Here is a 16,130-nt window from a genome sequence, read left to right on the forward strand (position 1 = left end):
ACAGTGTGGACCTTCCAGTTCTTTTTCTACATCCTTTGTGTCTGGTAGCCTTAAAATGAAGTCACATCTGATCTCTAGCCTCTCTGATGGGTGCCACAGGATAAGACTGGGAATGTTGGAACTGAGATGTGGGGAGAGGGCCATGTGGCAGCTTGAGACCCAGCATGTAAGCAGCAGGACTGTGCCTCTAGAAAATGACTGTGAATGTGACCCAAGAGATTTGTTCCAAAGAGCCTGGGCCTGGCATATCACAAAAATGATCTGCTTCAAATCACGTCTAGAATAGAGGTCCCCACTCCACCTGAAAAGCCACTAGCAGGGTGAGCAGCAACAGCGAGTGCCTCTCCACTATAACACTCTGGTCGCCAAGCCACAGGGCCACCAATGATACCCAAGAGGACACATAAGAGTTAGAGAACACAGTGGCCTTGTTTTTCTGTCTTGGGACAAGAGTTACCAAGCCTTTGGTCTACAGAAGTCCTTGGTTTTCTTGTAATTATCCTGATAGATAGGACCTTGGAATGGAAAGAAATATTATTATGGATATGCACAATAGTGATTTGGAGTCTTTAAATTAGAATATCAGAAGGGATTGCCATTATATATAGCAGGGTTATATATACACATTACCTTCACATAAGTTGTATAAAAGAAATCAAACCAATGATATTAATGAATGCACTGAAGTCAGAGGAAAGGCAGAAGAGAATAATAGGAAGGAGAGTTCAAGGCAGGTTTACATAGCAGATGTCAGAAACTCCTTGAGAACCCTCCTTGATTTTTCTCCCTCAAGAAAAATGAATTAGGATGTTTTCTTCTGCTACCTACCTGACCACTGTTGGAAATGACAGAACTGCCATGAATTATCACAGGGAATTTTTCTTTCAGTTAGATTCAGACCTCTATAAGGTTTATACCAGCTCAGAGCAAAGCTGCTCATCTGAATACCATCAGTGGGCAGGAGGGATATGTGTTATAACTAAATATCACTCTAAGCCTGGAGCCCTCTCCTTCCAGAGTTTCCCATGGAGAACATCTAATTCTACCCATGGAGGCCAAAGTAGGTGAAAGCAGAAAGGAGTATTGGACCCAAGGTGGTCATAAGGAGGAACTATGAAGACAGGGCATGGCAACCGGGTACAAATAGTGTCCAGCACAATTTTAGACCCAACATGGCTTTCTTCATGCACAACTATTCATTCATAGACTTCGACTCCTTCTCTGTATTGCTCTTACCATCAGCCTGTCCTCCAGGGCTGCAAGCTTTCCTTCAGGTTCCTGGCCTCTGTCCTGACCAGGTGTTATCTATAGGCATGGTCCACTAGAGGAAATTATTGAAGATGTCTATGAATCCCCTTGGGTAGATGAGTAAGGTTTCATAGTGACAGCCTCAGTTATATTCCTGGAAAGAACACATGTAGTAAAACTCAACACCTCGCCCTCAGGTTCCAAGTCAACGTGGGAGTTAAGTCAGAGCGGCATGTTTGCCACACCAGCATGGCTTCTCCTGTGCAGACATTTCCAAGCCGCACAATTGTGTGCTTGTGCTGAAGAAACGTGGCCATGTGGCCCTTCACAGAGGACTCTGGAGAGTGGAAAATAAAAGAAAAAAACAGTGGTTGCATGAGATTGCCTTTGAGAAATTGATGAAATGGAAGCTTTCCCTCTTTCCAAAATAGAGACACAAAAGTTCACAAATAAATCCTGGAAGTTTAAGGACAACTGAAGCATATTTATAGCATCCTGGGGATCCACAGAGCCCAAAAGAAGCACCCTGTGCCATGGGAAACAGCCAAGGAAGGAGTAACACCAGAATTTTAAGTATCTAGCATGGATGTGCCTTGTACAGAAATAAGAAATACATTTTAAAAAGTCTTTTTCACTTTCTAGTCTTGATTTTTGACCTGGATACAATGAGTTGTTGATGAGGCTCAAGTGTTGCAGTAGCAGGTAAAAACCATAGGTTCTGCTATAATGTGACATATGTTACTAGAAATCACTGTCCTATACAAAAATCACACAATGAAAAACCACAGGCTTATGGGGAAGTTGAGGTTAAGGGTACGACACTCAAACATTTTTATCAGTGATACTAAGAAGACAGGTGGGTGTTTGGTGTAGCAATTACAATGGCCACATCCCATAGTGGAGTGCCTGTGTTCAAGTCTTAGCTATGCTCCCAATTCCAGATTCCTCCCCGTGCAGACCCTGGAAGGCAGCAGTGATGGTTCAGGCAGTTGGGAACCTGCCACCATGTAGGAGAACTGGATTCAGTTCCCAGTTTCTGGCTTTGGGCTGGCCCAGTGCTGGCCCTTGAAAATGGGGATGGGAACCCTCTGTCTTTCTCTCTCTCTCTCTGCTAATCAATAAGTAAATAAATACATTAAAGTGGAAGAAAATAGGAAACTAATTTTAAAAAGACAGTATCTTTAGACATACTGAATGGTTCAGAAATACAGAAATACTAATAAAAATATGGCATTTTACCTAGAAACATACCTGTAGTTTTCTCATGGAAGTGGATATTAGAAGGAGGGCAGTTTGTAAGTTATTGAGAAGTATCAAAGGAGAAATATAAAATTATGACACCAGACATGAATACATGGTGCTCATTACCCACATGGTGAGCTCAGTCAGCTGGAGATTTTGTGCATTTATATGGCTCAGTTCAGCTGGACATTTTTCTGCACTCATGTAACATTTCTTGCAGATGAAACTGCAAATAAACAAACCCCAATTCCTTGTTATTCTCATTGTTCTCTGATTTATTAATCCCATTTTAGGATAAATTCTCATTTTCCAAACAAGCATTATAGTAGGACTAGTTGTGTTCAGATTATGAAGCTAATTCTAATTTAAGGAATAAATAGCTGTCAAGCCTCCAACGAATCAAGGCTGTAAGGATAGCAGTCAGGTTACTGTTTCTCAAGCATAGAATAACGTGCTGTGCATATGTGACTCAAGGAAATCTGGGCTTCTTTGTGCCCACATGAAGGCCATCTCAACACAGTGATAAATTCAGATGAAGGTAAACTAGGCTTCATAACACTGAAACATCCTGTCAATCCTCACTGAAGGCTTCTCAGGGTTAGAAAGTTGTTACCGCACGTACACCAGACTTCCTGAAAAGTCCTCCTTACACCTTTTCATCTGTCAAGTCCCATCCTGCATGGCAGCTACACCAAACTTTACACCTCCTTGTCCTCTCTACCTGAACCACGGAAGGCACAACTGAATTCCAGGCTTCACTGCTTCTCTCACCCCCGCTTCCTCTCTTTTCCACTCTGTCTCCCTTTTTTCCAAGAGTAAAGATTGCACGTTCAGGTATATTACTCTTGCTGCTTTAACAAAGTACCATAAACGAAGTGGCTTTCAACAGCAGCAGTTTGTTAGCTTGGAGTACTGAAGGTCAGAACTGTAACAAAAGCTTTCTGGGCTGGTTGGTGTGGCGTGGGCAGGTCTCCTCTCTGGGGATCTTAGGGGGAGAATCTGTTCCTTGCCTCTCCCTGCTTCTGGAAGCTGCCTGTTGTCTGTGACTTCTGACCTCACATCACTCCAATCTCTGCTTCTGTCATTATATCTGCTTCTTTGACTTTGACCCTCCTGCCTTTCTCTTCGAAGGGACCCTGTGATTACATTGGGCCTCTTGGCTAATCCAAGGCTAATCCCCTCACTGCAAAACTTTTAATTTAATTACATCTGCAGGGTGCCTTTTGTCACATAAGTAAACATTCACAGGTTCCAAGAATCGGGATGTGGACATCTTTGGGGAGACCACTATTTAGTCTCCCACACCAGGGATACTCTTCAAAATGTTTAATGATTGACAAACCTCTTAAGGCAAGAGTTCTGGTTCTCTGAGGTCACATAACTGGACCACAAGCCTGGAGATGCCTGGTATGCTGGTTGATGCATTGTAGAGAGAGTTGAGAGATCTCAGCGAGGTTCTGGGATATCTGGCATCATGGTGAGCACGGCAGGGCTGACAGCAGTGATTCTCTCTAAGCAATATGAAATATTTTCAACATTTTTATCACCTGTACAGCCATGCCCATGTGATTGGCTGAACACCGACCTTCCCATATTCTTGCTTCCATGGGTCAGTTTAGCTTTTTTAGGCTTTTTCGAGTTCTCTCCATCCTCACCCAGGATCTGTGTGCAAACCTCCTAGGATTTTATTATGTGCTATACCTAGCCCTTTTCCATGGAATATTTAATCCAATCCGTATCACAACCCCATGATTATATTCTATACTTATCTTTCTTTACAATATCATGTTGTATCACATGTGTTATTAGTTGTTACAGCTTGGATTTGAACTCAAGCACTTTCTTTAGAAGTTGAGCTCTTAACCACTGTGGTTAGTCTTCAAATAGACACACACTATTTAGGTAGATAAGGAAAGTGGATACAAAGACCTTGCAGGCAATGTTGAGGTGGTAAGGGGCAATGCTTACTCCAAATGCATTCATGAATTTACACAGAACTCTCTCCTATAGAATTTAATAGTCACAGGGAAAATGTCTTGATTGTATTGTAAGAATTTTTATCTATGGTATGAAGCCAGACCTATATACTCCTGAATAGATATTTCATGATAAAAGATTACAATTTTCACAGCAAATCAAGTCCAAACTCCAGTTTATCTTGGCTACATAACATTCTAGAATAAAGCATAGCTATAAGCATATAATGAAAGAGATGAAAAATAAATTAATGAATAAAACTTGTAGTAAGAATTTTATTTGTAAAGTCTGAGTGTGATATAACACTCTTTCTGGTTAGAACATTGTATTCAACTTTCTCAAATGGGTGAAGAGTTACAGGGACAAGAGAAGCAAAAGAGGGAAGAATTATGAAAGAATTTCTGGACTTTTGAGTCCTTAATTAATCTGTGCCTGGCCATCGATGCAGTTGGAAATGTGCTGCTCATAACCGGAGCATTCATATCTAACAGAAATAAGTAACATTACCCTAAGAGAAAAACATCAATTATGGGTTTTATGTTGCTATTTGAAAATATTTTTTGCTTTGGGCAAGAATTAGTATTAGCACTTTATATTCATTTACTTGACACATTATATAGAAGGCACGGGTGTTAGAGAATTTTTTTTTTTTTTCTAATGAAGGTAGAGGGAGATCTCGATGAATTTTCTATAAACACCTTTAGAATCCTCTAAGATATTTGTAAATCAGATTGTTAAGTGAAATGTCAGAAGCCAACATCAATTTTATTTAAAAATGCTTTGGTGAGTTGGGAGCAGATTCTATTTTAAAAGCTTGAAATTTGGTAAGAATCTAAAATACTCCTGCTAGTTAGAAAAATACCCTCTTTATTTAAAATGTCCTAAAAGGTAGCTTTTCCTCTTACTTTATGATGGAATACTGGATTATTTCAGTCAAAAGACACAGTCATTACTATCAGGAAAAGTTCTGCAAGAACTTGCTGCCACTTTACTCATTATTGAAGTGCTCTTATGACTGTCAGAGAGATCAGGTAAGATGCCAGGAGATGCAAAGAAAAAGAGATCAAAGTGTTTTTGTTTACTTCTTTGAAGTCTTGTAGTACCTACTGTTTACCACACACATACTTCTTGATTCATGCTGAAAATTGGAATTCACCCATCTCTCTCTTTTTCCTGTCTAAGGTGCAGATGGGGCATATTTCGTTGACTCCATCAATCCCTGCCCCCACACGTTAGCACATGCACACGTATACCTAGCCAGTGGAAAAGAAAAAAGAGTTACTCACATTGATCCATTTTACAAAGATTTCCAGGCTGCAATGGGAGGGCTCTACCTCTCCTTGAAGGATGAATAAATAGGTAGCTTTACTGACAACCTGTTCACAGTCAAACTGAAGTGAAAACGAGATCAAGGTCTTCCCACTGCTGTTCTCACGAGATCCAGTGCTGGCAACATGGAAAGGATAGTCATCTGTCTGATGGTCATCTTCTTGGGGACAGTGGCCCATAAATCAAGCTCCAAAGGGCAAGATCGTTACATGATTAGAATGCATCAACTTTTAGATATTGTTGATCAGCTGCAAAGTGATGTGAATGACTTGGTAAGACCATACTTGTCACAATGAAACTTAATTAATATTCTTCAGTTAACATGGAACTAGACTTTTAACTTATAAAAATAACTCAGAACTAATTTTCTTTTGCTCGTAGGACCCTGATTTTCTACCTGCTCCACAAGATGTACAGGTAAGACAGTTGAATTTATTTCTTAAAAATATATTTGATATAAGTTTTTAATCCCAATAAGAAAGGCATTAGAATGATTATTTAGGAATATATTTAATAGGAATATACTTAATTTAGGAATATACTTAATTTCAATGATTTAGAGATTTCATAATTGGTAAAACTTTATTTGTATTTTCATGAAATATTCATTTACCAACAAATAAAGCAATAAAAAGCTATATTACATTCCTTATAAAATAAATATCTATCTTCAAATATCTCTAAGAGTACAACTAAGTAGTATTGTTGAGACAGAATAACAAAACTAGCAATCTATATTATGAACAGTTTTGAATAATGAATAGCTAGTGAGACTGTAGGAGGCTCTGGAGGCCTCTTTGCAATCTTATGTAAGAAATATAGATATATCCCTGAAGAAGCAGTGTTCACCCTTGAGTAACAAACTAAAAAGAAAGTGAAATAATTAGACTGCAGGGACAGCATGGAGGGATAGTAGCATAGTAATCAAAGCACCCCTTCAGAATACAATTCAAATGTACCTTGGCCTCAGTGAGTCTTGTCTTTCGCCTTCAGTGAGGTCTTTAAAGAACCATTTTCAACATTTCAGTCCATCTCTTGAGTCACTTAAATCCACAAGAGTCCTGGGAGGAGAGGCCTGGCAAACAGTTGAAGAGTGCTGTCTGTTGATCTTTTTCCCTAGTTGCTTCTTCAATCTGGTCTTCTGATTTGGTACCCTCAGAGTATAAAAGCAACTGGGGAGATGTTTTCATTGTCATAGTCCTTTAATTGCATAAATTAGGATAACCATGAAAGTGCTACCCGTAATTAGGACTGTAGAAAGGGGGGGGACTTATGAAGATATATTGCAAAGAAAACAATTACTGTAAATGACTATGTGTAAAAGTTTAGAAAGTGAGTGAGTCACAACTATTGCTTTTCTCTAAAATTCACTCTCTAGCTCTGAACATAACTGCTCTCATTTACTAGGTCCTTTTCTAATAAGCAGCATCTAAAAATGAAAGTAGCACATTCAGCTTGTAGGAAAGACTTTTCCAATAAGTGAGACTATTTCTCTCCCTCTCTTTTTAAGGATTTATATACTTATTTGAAAGAGTTACAGAGAGAGGAGGAGAGATAGAGGGAGAGAGATCTTCCACATGCTGATTCACTCCCCTATGGCTACGGCTGGGCAGGCCAAAGCCAGGAGCCAGGAGCTTCACCCAAGTCTCCCCTGTGAGTGCAGTAGCCCAAGCACTTGGGCCATCTTCTGTTGCTTTTTCCAGGCCATGAGCAGGGAGCTAGATCATGAGTGGAGCAGCCAGGACAAAAACTAGTGCTCATATTGGATGCCAGCACAGCAGGCAGCAGCTTTACTCGCTATCCACAATGCTGACCCCAAGAATATTTCTTAATCAAGGTGCCTAATCATCAAAGCATAGATTTTCAGCATCTCAAGTACCCTGTATAACCACTCTGGTTAGAGTCTTTTCCAGAGTTTCCTAACTAAAGTCTAATTGCAATTGAGGGCCAGAGCCGCAGCTCACTAGGATAATCCTCCGCCTTGTGGCGCCGGCACACTGGGTTCTAGTCCCGGTCGGGGCCCCGGATTCTGTCCCGGTTGCCCTCTTCCAGGCCAGCTCTCTGCTGTGGCCCGGGAGTTCAGTGGAGGATGGCCCGAGTATTTGGGCCCTGCACCCCATGGGAGATCAGGATAAGTACCTGGCTCCTGCCATTGGATCAGCACGGTGTGCCGGCTGCGGTGGCCATTGGAGGGTGAACCAATGGCAAAGGAAGACCTTTCTCTCTGTCTCTCTCTCTCACTGTCCACTCTGCCTGTCAAAAAAATTAAAAAAATAAAAAATAAATAATTGCAATTGAACTTGCAAAAGAAGAAAGAAAATATCCCATTTTCTAACTTGAAATGACCCCATGTGCCTTTCTTTATATACTTCTAAAGTGAAAGATATATTTTTTGATCTTACATCACAATGACAGAAGTTTGTCTCAGCGGCACTGTATCTGTCTGATAATCTATCAAGCAGTGCTGCCTATGATACGAGTAATGGTATAGCTAAAATCTTTAAGCTATACTGGCAGGCAAACTCAGGAGGAAAGAAAAGGGTTCAAGGACACATTACCATTAGAACAAGGTTTTCAGGGCTACCATCAAATCAGGGTTTGTTAAGAGATTTAATAAGTTTAATGAAGAGAAAATAACTTAAGTGTTGCAGTTATTTAGTGATTATCTAAGGTCTTTACAAAATGGCCTTGCCAGCCATTCCCTACCCCCAAGTCCTACAACCAGTGGATCTGAACTGGGGCTGATTGCCCTGCAGAGAACATTTGGTATTGTCTGGACAAACTTTCAGGTGTCATAACTGCGGGTGTGGTGAGGGTGCTACTGGCATCTGGTAGTCAGAGGTCAGGGAGGCTGCTATACATTCTAGAAGGCACAGGACAGCCCTGACAGCAAAGACTTGACCATCCCAAATGTCAATGTAGTCACTGTTGAGAAACACTGATACAAAGCTAGTTTGTGTGTTAGACAATGGACATTTTGCCCAGTTAGCAGGGCTTCCTAGTGTAAATGGTCAGGGCTTTCTTTGCAAAAGAAAAAAAAAAGTAAGCTGGTTAAACATAGGCTTGAAGAAAGCAAATATTTAAAATATTCAATTGCTAAACAACAAAGCCAAGTGTGCCCCCTAGAAAAAGCAGCACGTCATGCATTCTCTGGTTAAGGAGAGGTGGGGTTTCTTACACACATGCCTGACTTCCTTACTGCTCCCTCCAGTCTGCAACACTAGCGTGAGGCAGGAAACTCCTCAGGTTCTCTTGTAGTCAAGGATAGGGGAAACAAAACCTTGCCCCGGGGAGTCTGCTAAGACCGAGGCATAGCAAAGGAAAGCAACGGATATGCTCCCAGACAGTGTTATACGTGAACCTGTGAGCTGCGTGACACAACACGTGAGGCTGCCTGACCAAGGTTAAGCTCTCCACTCCTTCTCTTCAATACAGCCTTGGCAGTTAGCAGGGACAGCTTCTTCACTTCTTTTCCTCTTTGAGGCTGTCTTTGATGTGCATCTAAAGCTAAATCCAGCACTTTCGTCTTCCAGATCACACAGTGCTGTTTGCAGAACAAAACAAAGCAAAACACTCTTGCCTTTTAACACAGGTGACCAAGAAGGGTGGGAGAGGCCGTGCAGCCATACTCATAGGGGCGTTACTCATAGTAACATTCTGCTGCCACTCAGAGGCTTTCAGCAAGGCAGCTTGGTCTTGACCATTCCTGGCAATTTTGTTTCCAGGGCGTTGGTTGCTTCTGTAGGGCCCTTTTACTTCTTTGGAACCCAATTTTCTTTCAACATACACATGAAAATGTTAACTCAGCAAAACGGGCCTCTGTGAGAAATGCTGGTTTCTCAGATCATCACGGATGAAGCAGTTAGTGTTTTCAGTTTCAGCTGGAAAATTTACCTCTTTAAATATGAATATTATTTTTTTCCAGTAAGTTAAGCCGGTTGTGGTCAAAAAGAAGAGAAAAGAAAAAAATTTCAACAAATATGAACATGTGGTTTTCAAGGAAAAAAAGTGCTATAATTAACATTTATAAATAGTTTCTATTAAATAAGCGTTTTGGCAATCATACGGAAAGGACGCCACCTTGCCCTGTGACAGGCAGGCTGCCCTGATATAAGGAAACCAGATAAGCTGGTTCTCGGCTTGTGGCTGTATATGCAAAGCAAGACTGATGAGTTTGTGTCTTAAAGATGCATGTTATTAATCAACATTCATGTTGGGTAAGCATACGGGTTGGAAAATGCAAAGCACGCCAGATGCTATTTTCAGCAGGTGGTCCATGGGAAGATTCAGGTAGGCTTGTTATGTATAGGACAGCATTTGTAGGGATTGGGAGGGACTGAGGTTTTCAGTTGGTTATAAGGTAGCAGCTTCCATACACATTAGTGAAACAAAGATACTCAGCAACTTCGGGGGGAAACAGCATGACTTATACACACTGACTGAGAGAAAAGTAGCTTGGATTCAACAACTTGGATACAAGCTCTTAGATCAGCATTAAAAGGTTTTCAGTGAGTCAGTATAAATTTCATTCTTCCAATAAATTTTAGTTCCTTTTAGTTTGATGGCTAAGATTTTGGCTTATTCACCATGTACTAGTTATTTGACCAAACTAAAAGCCAAGTTTCTGATGCTCGTTCTGCCTTCTTGTTCATTCTCTGAGACACTGCTTTTACCATCTGAGAAATGGTCTTCCCTTTCACGGGTTGAACGAGTCTCAGATTTTGTTCCTTGACAGCTTGGTTCAGGCAGAATCCCCAACTGACCTGAGACTGTGAATGGGATTGTGGGATTGTCAGGTGTAGTCAATGGCCAGTGTACTGAATCTTAGAATATGCCATCAGAGGCAGGTACCCACTTCCTTTTCCCAAAGTAGGGGGGCGGGGGCTGTAACTCACCTCCTCTATTCACTCTGCAAATATATACTGAGCATTCACTCACCGAACTGTCATGTACTGTCATGTCATGTCATGTCATGTCACAACATGTCTTTGATAGACACTCTTCTGTACTTAAAGAGACAAAACAAACGATTAATAAAAATTCTTAGACTACAGTATAATTTACCCAAAGCTTCCACCAGTCACAGTGTAATTTTAGAGCCTTATAATTCAGCAAATATATTTTTAAAGCAAACTACCTCTTCCTTGCAAAACACAAAGGTTCTGCCCATCACCTAGACCTCAAAATGGCCCTCAGTGTGGCATTAGGCATAAAAGACTGTAAGAAAGTAGGGTAGCTTCTCTCTTCTCTGTGAGGCAGAGAAATGTCCCTTCCTCCCCAAGATGAGGCACCTCTGTCTCTTCAGCTCAAAGACGAAGTAAGAGGTAAAATCAAACTTCACTTATCTGCTGAAATGAATGTGATCCGATCTGCAATGATATAGAAACAGGATTGTAAGGTGATTTATAAACTTTCTCAATAAATTTTGTTAACATTTACAAATTATCTTTCTTTCAGAAAGGCTGTGAGCAGTCAGCTTTTTCATGTTTTCAGAAGGCCCAACTCAAGCCAGCAAATGCAGGAGACAATGGAAAGAGAATAAGCTCATTAATTAAACAGCTGAAGAGGAAACTACCTAGCACAAAGTCAAAGAAAACACAGAAACACAGACCAGTAAGATTGTCATTTGTCATCTACCTTATTTGTAATTATTAACTATTATCAACTTATTATTATCTTATTAATGTATATTAACTTATTATCTATTAGATACACACACACACACACACACACACACACACTGAGCTTCCAATGTCTGCCCCAGAAGTAGGGTGACTTCTTTTAAGTCTACAGACTTGAAAGTGCCCAGCAACCCAACTAGAATTTTCTAAGTGTCCTTGGTAGTTAGAATGTCAATATAGCGTCCCAAAGTGAGGAAGTAATTAGGGAAAGAATCCAATTATAATTAGGATTAAGCGGTCATATATAATGTATTCTTATTAATAGGAGCTATGTTCTAGTTTTCTGACAAGAACTTAGAGAAACTGACATAAACCTCACTTTACTGTCCTCTTTTAAAGAATATTGCTGTGAGGCCGGTGCCGCGGCTCAACAGGCTAATCCTCCGCCTAGCGGCGCCAGCACACTGGGTTCTAGTCCCGGTTGGGGCGCCGGATTCTGTCCCGGTTGCCCCTCTTCCGGGCCAGCTCTTTGCTATGGCCCGGGAAGGCAGTGGAGGATGGCCCAAGTGCTTGGGCCCTGCACCCCATGGGAGACCAGGAGAAGCACCTGGCTCCTGGCTTCGGATCAGCACGGTGCGCTGGCCGTGGCGGCCATTGGAGGGTGAACCAATGCAAAGGAAGACCTTTCTCTCTCTCTCTCTCACTGTCCACTCTGTCAAAAAAAAAAAAAAAAAAAAAAGAATATTGCTGTGCATACCATAGCAAAGTCAGTATCGAGTTTAAACAGGTGACCAGCACTAGTAGTTTGGGGAATTTCAATAGTCCCTAGTTTTTTGGGACCCTGGTAACCTCCTATCTATTCATACGCAAACTTGTGAGCCATGCTGATACCCAATATAATGAGTAACTCACGTTATCAATCAAACCCAGTGGAAAAACACAACCACCACTACATATCATATTTTTGAAGAATATTTAACACTTAGGAAGAGCTTTAAATCTGTTAAATATATTTTTAAAAAGCTAATTATCAACCAGTGTAAAGTAAACCAAGTCACCAGGAGGACAAACATCAAAACGCTGCAGTGATTATCTCTGGGAATGAGATTATGAGGAATTTTTCCTTTTGTTATTTTCTGAACAACTTTATGGACTTCCCTAATGTTTTTCAGTGAACACAATCTATGTCTCTAACTGGGAGAAATATAAATGGACATTTTATTAAATAAGAAAAACAGCTTTACAGAGAAATGTTGTTTTTTATTTTAGACATGTCCTTCGTGTTATTCATATGAGAAAAAAAACCTTAAAGAATTCCTAGAAAGACTGAAATCACTTATTCAAAAGGTACCTACCTTAAATTATGTTTTATTTTCAACTTCACCTTTTTGTGTCTACATTGTGTCTTCTCTTTGGGTAACTCACAGTGTGCTGTCTCCACAGATGATTCATCAGCATCTCCTTGAACACCTGAGATAAGAGGAGTCCTGTGGGTCTAACTTGAAGCTGGACACTATTCTACATACTCTAATACCATAATGAGACTTGCTTCTTGGTGTTCCAAGTAGAAGAGTCCAACACATTAGTGAAGGGAAGAAAAAAAAAAACTCATGTCAGTGTGGAAAGTCAGGATAATTTTCCCCAAATTACTATCCTACTTCAGTTCCATCCATATGCTCTGTGGTTGGTCAACTTGCAAAACCTATGAACTTATTTTAGAGCCTGATTTCTGATGGTATGGATCTCTGTGACTTGTGAAATTTACCCTTTATCTTACTTCCCAACTTATGACATTTCTTGGTTGGAGAAAGTCAAAAGTTTTACCTAAAAATCAGCTCAGGAACTTACTGATCTTACAGTAAATCTTGATCTTGATTACCACAAGAATGAGGTTTATTACGTTTATCCTTAAAAGGTGCATACCTTCATTCAAGTTGAAAATATAGAAGTATAGGATCAAAATGAAAAGTCAAAGTCTTTATTCTTTTAAGGAAATGAAAACTGAGTGTCTAAAACCTTTTATCTGAAGAGTTTACGTTTTATCTCAGAATGTCTAACATCTAAGTATGTAATTTACTACATACTGGGGGATGACTTTACCACATGGTTACAAAAAAGGTTCTTTATTGGGCTTATCAAAATATTTAAATACTATAGATATGAATGTATTTATGGGATAGCCTCTTTGTCTTTTCTTTTTGAAATGGCAATAGAGTATTAAAAAGTTGGTTTAGGATTACCTTCCCTCAACCTGTAAGTCCCTGAATAAGCTAATATTTTAAGCTTGTGGAAATAGCCATTAAGAGCTATACAGGGGCATATATCAGATAGTCTTCTGGAACCAAACAGAATTTAAAAAGTTTTATAACTCTCTTTTCAAATTGTTATAGTGATTGTATCATGAATGAGCCAATAACTCCATATGTGTGTCTCCTTCTTTCTTCTTTCCTTTTTATTCCCTTCTTTTAAAAATGAAATGCTGGTATCAAGGGATTTCAAAACATGTTTAGTATTTTAGACACTTTGTATGCTCTTGATAAGACAAATTCCCTCACCTATATAAAATCAAAATCAGGAGACAAATCAAGGGACCAGCACTCTTATCCTAATTGAAAACAGACTTTTGCAAAACATCCCAATCTTCCACCTGTGGTTAGTGAAAACAAGCAACCTGCTCTAACCGCCACTTCATATTAACTCCAGCAGAGTTTGTTTAAATATAAAGTTTAAAAACTCTAGAAAAATAAAATTTTCACTAGAATATATAAGCTATTTGAGAATCTGTTATTGTTAAAATGACTCTGAGTGTATGAGAAGATGTGGGATTGGAAATGCTTTATATTCTGAGGAGAAAATTGAACATATAGTTCAATTATGTGATCAAATCTCAATGATTTAAAAAACTTACAGTATGGTCTTACAAAGAAATCATGTAAATATGTATCTAATGGTGATAATATGCATCTAAAGTCCACTTAAGTATCAAATGGTGCCAGCCCAGGTTCTTGGGATAAAGTTGAAAGCAGGCACAAAGATGACTTGGGACGGAAGCAGTCTGTATTTCTTGTCTGGCTTTACAGCTGTTGATTTCTTTGACATTGTGATTTTATATTTAAAATAGCATATTTATTTTGGTGTGCTTATTGTTAAAAAATCTCTGTTGTAGTCCTCTTTCTCAGGGTCTCTACCTTAAAAGTAAAAATAACTTAATGGGGCATTGGTGAAGAACCTTCATTAAACACAGTTTAAAAACTTAGGTAAAGATCACATCAAGACTGCAGGAAATGCGATGCATTGGAATAAACAAGATGAAGAAAGAAGATGTGAACTGCTCCATCTTTGCTGCTCAGTGTTCAAGACTTAGCCAGTTCTTAAAATTGACAGAAGGATAATCCCTAGAACATTACTGTTTATCTGTGGATGGTGACACAGGAGATCTGAAATATTGTTGGCTGTGAAGTCATGGTCAAGTGATTAAACTTTTTGGGTTTCCATTTTATTATCTGTAGGGTGCTGGACTTAAAAATCTAAAGTCTAGTCTGCTTTTCTTCTTTTTTTAGAGCTTTATATGTCTATAAGTATATAAAGTTCAGGATACTCTTATAGGAACATCTGACCATAATTCTGAGTATTATTTTTTACTGAGTCTGATGTTCTGTTACTCAACATTATTTTCATGTATTTGTAGCAATGCTCACTGCAAGAACAAGAGAAATGTTCCAAGAGAAAAAGGAAAGAAGGAAGGATGGAAAGAAGGCAGGAAGACAGGCAGGCAGGAAATCGTTGTAGGTCATGGGAGTTATGGGAATTCAGGGAAAATTAATCATGACTTTTACTTTTAGCCAAAAGTGTCTTCCTTGGACACTTGTATAAAATTGTAGCATTATTATTCCATATTATTGCTCTGTTGCATTTACATTTGCATCTGAGAATTTAGTTTTTATATGAACTTTGTACCTTATAACTTAATGATTATTTATTATATATTTGGTTTTAAATGTTTATGTTCATGGCTTCTTATTTAAGACGTGATCATATTAAATACTATCCAGTCAGTACAACTGTCTTTTGTGATTCCCTGTAAATCCTTAATTCTATAGTCCTAGTAGAAAATAAAAGATAATCCTTAGTTTCTGGGAGCATATACTTTTTGTGGGTATGGTGATGATGATCTTCTCTCCTAACCTGCTTTTACTGAAATGGAATTGTCCACTTCCTGTCCCTACTCAAGGATATTACTTCTTGTAGTAGCTCTCCCAGTGTACAGCAGGTCAAGGAGGCATTGAAAATATTCTTCCCAATGGTCACTTCCACCACTACATGCCACTCATGTGCAGAACTCTCTTTTAGGTTCAAGTTGATCTTACCTGGCTTTTTCTGTCCTCTTATTTTCATCACTTGGTCACTCTTCCATGTTCAGTGAGGTCTTAGACATGTTCTTTCCGAGGAATCCAACTTATGCCACCATCCTAGATGACTTCAGTGTCCACAGAAAGGATTTCATCAGCTTTGCAACTTCAGCCTGAGAATCTATATCTTCTTTCTACTCCATCCTGTCATCCTCACCGATGGCCAGACCCCAACCTTTAATCATCAGTTACCCCCGTCTCTGTGAAATCTTCACATATATGAAAGTACTTCCTGCTACTCTTAGATTCTACTATATCTGTCCTGACATCCTGAACCCATGCCTGCATCTCTCTCCATATGCTT

The 16,130-nt window shown here is 39.5% G+C and overlaps 1 protein-coding gene and 1 long non-coding RNA gene across 2 annotated transcripts; one reads left to right on the top strand and one right to left on the bottom strand.

Moving 5' to 3' along the window:
- Positions 1-1,918: 1,918 nt before the first annotated feature.
- Positions 1,919-5,893, bottom strand: LOC149125048 (uncharacterized). Its single transcript, XR_016212010.1, has 3 exons — positions 5,754-5,893; positions 3,833-4,001; positions 1,919-2,716 (listed from the first exon to the last, which is right to left on the bottom strand). It is a non-coding gene; the product is annotated as an uncharacterized LOC149125048 (long non-coding RNA).
- Positions 5,894-5,909: 16 nt separating this feature from the next.
- On the top strand, positions 5,910-15,490 carry IL21 (interleukin 21). Its single transcript, XM_089302544.1, has 5 exons — positions 5,910-6,068; positions 6,178-6,213; positions 11,254-11,409; positions 12,687-12,764; positions 12,861-15,490. The coding sequence occupies exons 1-5, from the start codon at positions 5,922-5,924 to the stop codon at positions 12,894-12,896; spliced, it is 453 nt and encodes a 150-aa protein (XP_089158670.1). The 5' UTR covers positions 5,910-5,921; the 3' UTR covers positions 12,897-15,490.
- The last annotated feature ends 640 nt before the right edge of the window (positions 15,491-16,130 follow it).

Source organism: Oryctolagus cuniculus, chromosome 8 (genome assembly GCF_051225735.1).
Source record: "Oryctolagus cuniculus isolate XC-2025 breed Fujian yellow rabbit chromosome 8, ASM5122573v1, whole genome shotgun sequence".
Lineage (NCBI taxonomy): Eukaryota > Metazoa > Chordata > Mammalia > Lagomorpha > Leporidae > Oryctolagus > Oryctolagus cuniculus.

What these genes read in the sequence shown, in the direction of transcription:
- IL21 (XM_089302544.1), top strand. Translation starts at nt 5,922, where the DNA reads ATGGAAAGGATAGTCATCTGTCTGATGGTCATCTTCTTGGGGACAGTG. An exon ending in AAACACAGAAACACAGACCA is followed by an intron (nt 11,410 to 12,686) that starts GTAAGATTGTCA and finishes TTTTTATTTTAG; the next exon opens with ACATGTCCTTCGTGTTATTC. An exon ending in TGAAATCACTTATTCAAAAG is followed by an intron (nt 12,765 to 12,860) that starts GTACCTACCTTA and finishes CTGTCTCCACAG; the next exon opens with ATGATTCATCAGCATCTCCT.